The sequence below is a fragment of the Penaeus vannamei genome, chromosome 3 (genome assembly GCF_042767895.1).
Source record: "Penaeus vannamei isolate JL-2024 chromosome 3, ASM4276789v1, whole genome shotgun sequence".
Taxonomy (NCBI): domain Eukaryota; kingdom Metazoa; phylum Arthropoda; class Malacostraca; order Decapoda; family Penaeidae; genus Penaeus; species Penaeus vannamei.
The window spans coordinates 29,300,125-29,302,624 of record NC_091551.1 but is presented as its reverse complement, the minus strand read 5'-3'; the positions used below and the strand labels follow the sequence as shown (position 1 = coordinate 29,302,624).

The 2,500-nt window shown below is 41.0% G+C and overlaps 1 protein-coding gene across 1 annotated transcript in view; it reads left to right on the top strand.

Moving 5' to 3' along the window:
- The window catches only part of LOC113807969 (uncharacterized), a 2,775-nt gene extending 1,752 nt beyond the window's left edge, over positions 1-1,023 (top strand). The window contains 1 exon segment of the mRNA XM_070115833.1: positions 1-1,023. This exon segment is cut by the window's left edge and continues 1,655 nt beyond it. Coding sequence (XP_069971934.1) covers positions 1-1,023 — 1,023 coding nt within the window.
- The last annotated feature ends 1,477 nt before the right edge of the window (positions 1,024-2,500 follow it).

The following is a 2,500-nucleotide window of genomic DNA, read 5'->3' as shown; positions in this document are numbered from 1 at the left end:
GCTGGTGAAGGTGCAGAGTGTGCTCCGGACTCTGACCTTGATGGCTACCCAGACACTGAACTGAGCTGTTCAAGCAAGTACTGCCGTAAGGATAACTGCGTCAATAGGCCCAACTCCGGACAAGAGGATGCCGACGGTGATAAGATTGGCGATGCTTGTGATAATGATGCTGATGGAGATGGACATAACAATAATAAGGATAACTGTCCCCTGATAGCCAACCCTGGCCAAAGCGACAAGGATAAGGATAAACGTGGAGATAAATGTGACAACTGCCCTGATGACTCCAACCCCAACCAAAGCGATATTGATGGGGACGGAAAAGGCGACAAATGCGACAACGATATTGATAATGATGGATTGCTAAATGGTGCAGACAATTGTCCTAAGGTAGCTAATGGCAACCAAGCTGACAGTGATGGAGATGGTATTGGAGATGCTTGCGACAACTGCCCTCAGCATGCCAACAAAGGGCAAAGTGATAAGGATGAAGATCTCCTAGGGAATGCCTGTGATGATGATGTGGACACTGACAGTGATGGTATGGAGGACAGTGTGGACAACTGTCCAAATGTGGCCAATAGTGACAAACCACGAGAATGGCACCGTTATCTTGTCCCCACATTATTCGCTATGCGAGAGATTCCTAGCGATCGAACTGGGTTTTCTGCTTTTGAGCTACTTTATGGACGGACAGTCCGGGGACCTCTTTCAGTCTTAAGGGACTTGTGGGAAGACACAACCATTAGAGATGATGTTAGATCTTCCTTTCAATATGTGATTGAATTGAAAGACAAGCTGGAGGAGTGTGCTAAAATTGCAGCTCAAAATGCTGAGATTAGTTACTCTAAATTCAAATCTTATTTTGACTTGAAATCTCAGGATAGGAAGTTTAGTCCAGGTGAGGAAGTTCTTGTACTCCTCCCTGATAACCAAAACAAGTTGCTCATGTCTTGGAGTGGCCCTTATACTGTTCTGGAATGTCGAAATAAGGTGAATTATCTTATCGATGAAGGTGGATAACAGAAGTTACTTCATGCTAACCTTCTCAAAAAGTATCGTAGGAGAGCAACAAGTTCCCAACCTAATGTTATGGACGAGGAAAGTAAGATAGATGCTGAAATGAACCCACAAATAGTCCAGAATTGTATTCTTGAAGATACTGAATTGAGCGATAGCAATTTTCCTCTAACTTCTGATGGAGAAGAGCCCATCTTGCCTGAGAGTGATCAACCTGTGATTTGTTCTGACCTTTCAGCAGAACAGAAATCTGATACTGATTCAGTAATTGCAGAGTTTGTAGATGTATTTTCATTAACTCCAGGTTGCACAAACGCCCTTGAACATGATATTGAAGTTAACACCACAGAGCGTATAAAGTCTAAGGTTTATCCCATTCCTGTACATCTAAAGCCTCACTTCGAAGATGAAGTTGACCAATTGCTTGAACAAGGGATTATACAGCTATCATCATCTCCCCATTCATCTCCAGTAATCATGGTAAAAGTCTGATGGTAGCTATCGTAGGGCCATAGATTATCGAGCTGTTAACTCTGTAACTAATTTTCATGCTGAACCAGCTTGCACTATGGAGGAAGACTTGTACAAGTTTTCAGGATGTAATTACTTCTCTGAATTAGATCTTACGAAGGCCTACTATCAAGTTAAACTTTCTGAGAAGGCCAGACCTTTAACAGCATTTCCTTCACACAAGGGTCTTATGGAGTTTTGTCGTATGCCTTTCGGATTGGTAAATGCTTGTGCCACTTATATCCGCCTTATGCGCATTGTTTTGGCTGATTTAAAGAATGTTTCCTTCTATTTTGACAATATTTTCATCCATACTAAAACATGGGATGAACATAAAGATGCAATTGTTTCAGTGTTAAAGAGATTACGTGAACATAACCTCACTGCAAAGCCATCAAAATGCAGATTTGGCTTTAAGTCTATTGAGTACTTGGGTTTTATTCTTGATGGAAACTATTTGCATCCTAAACTCGATAAAATAGAAGCTATACTTAATTTACCTCCTCCTTGCACAAAGAAGACCTTAAGATCTTTCCTTGGCTTGATTTCATTCTATAGAATGTTTATTCCACAAGCAGCTTCAGTGACAAGCTCTTTATCTGATTTGTTGCGTAAAAATGTCAGGGAACCACTGAAATGAACGGACGAATTGACTAAAGTATTTGAACAGTTAAAAGCTGCATTAGCTTCAAAACCCGTATTAAAGTTACCTGACGCTTCCCATCCTTTTGTCTTACGAACAGATTCATCAGATGTTGGGCTTGGAGCTGTTCTTCTACAATACGTCGATGGTCATCCATTTCCTGTAGCGTACGCTAGTCGGAAACTATTAGATAGAGAGAAGAGGTACTCGACTATTGAGAAAGAAGGCTTGGCTATAATGTCCGGTATCCACCGATTTAGATATTACCTAATGGGTCAAGAATTTATCCTGGAAGTGGATCACAAGCCATAAATTTATATCAATAAA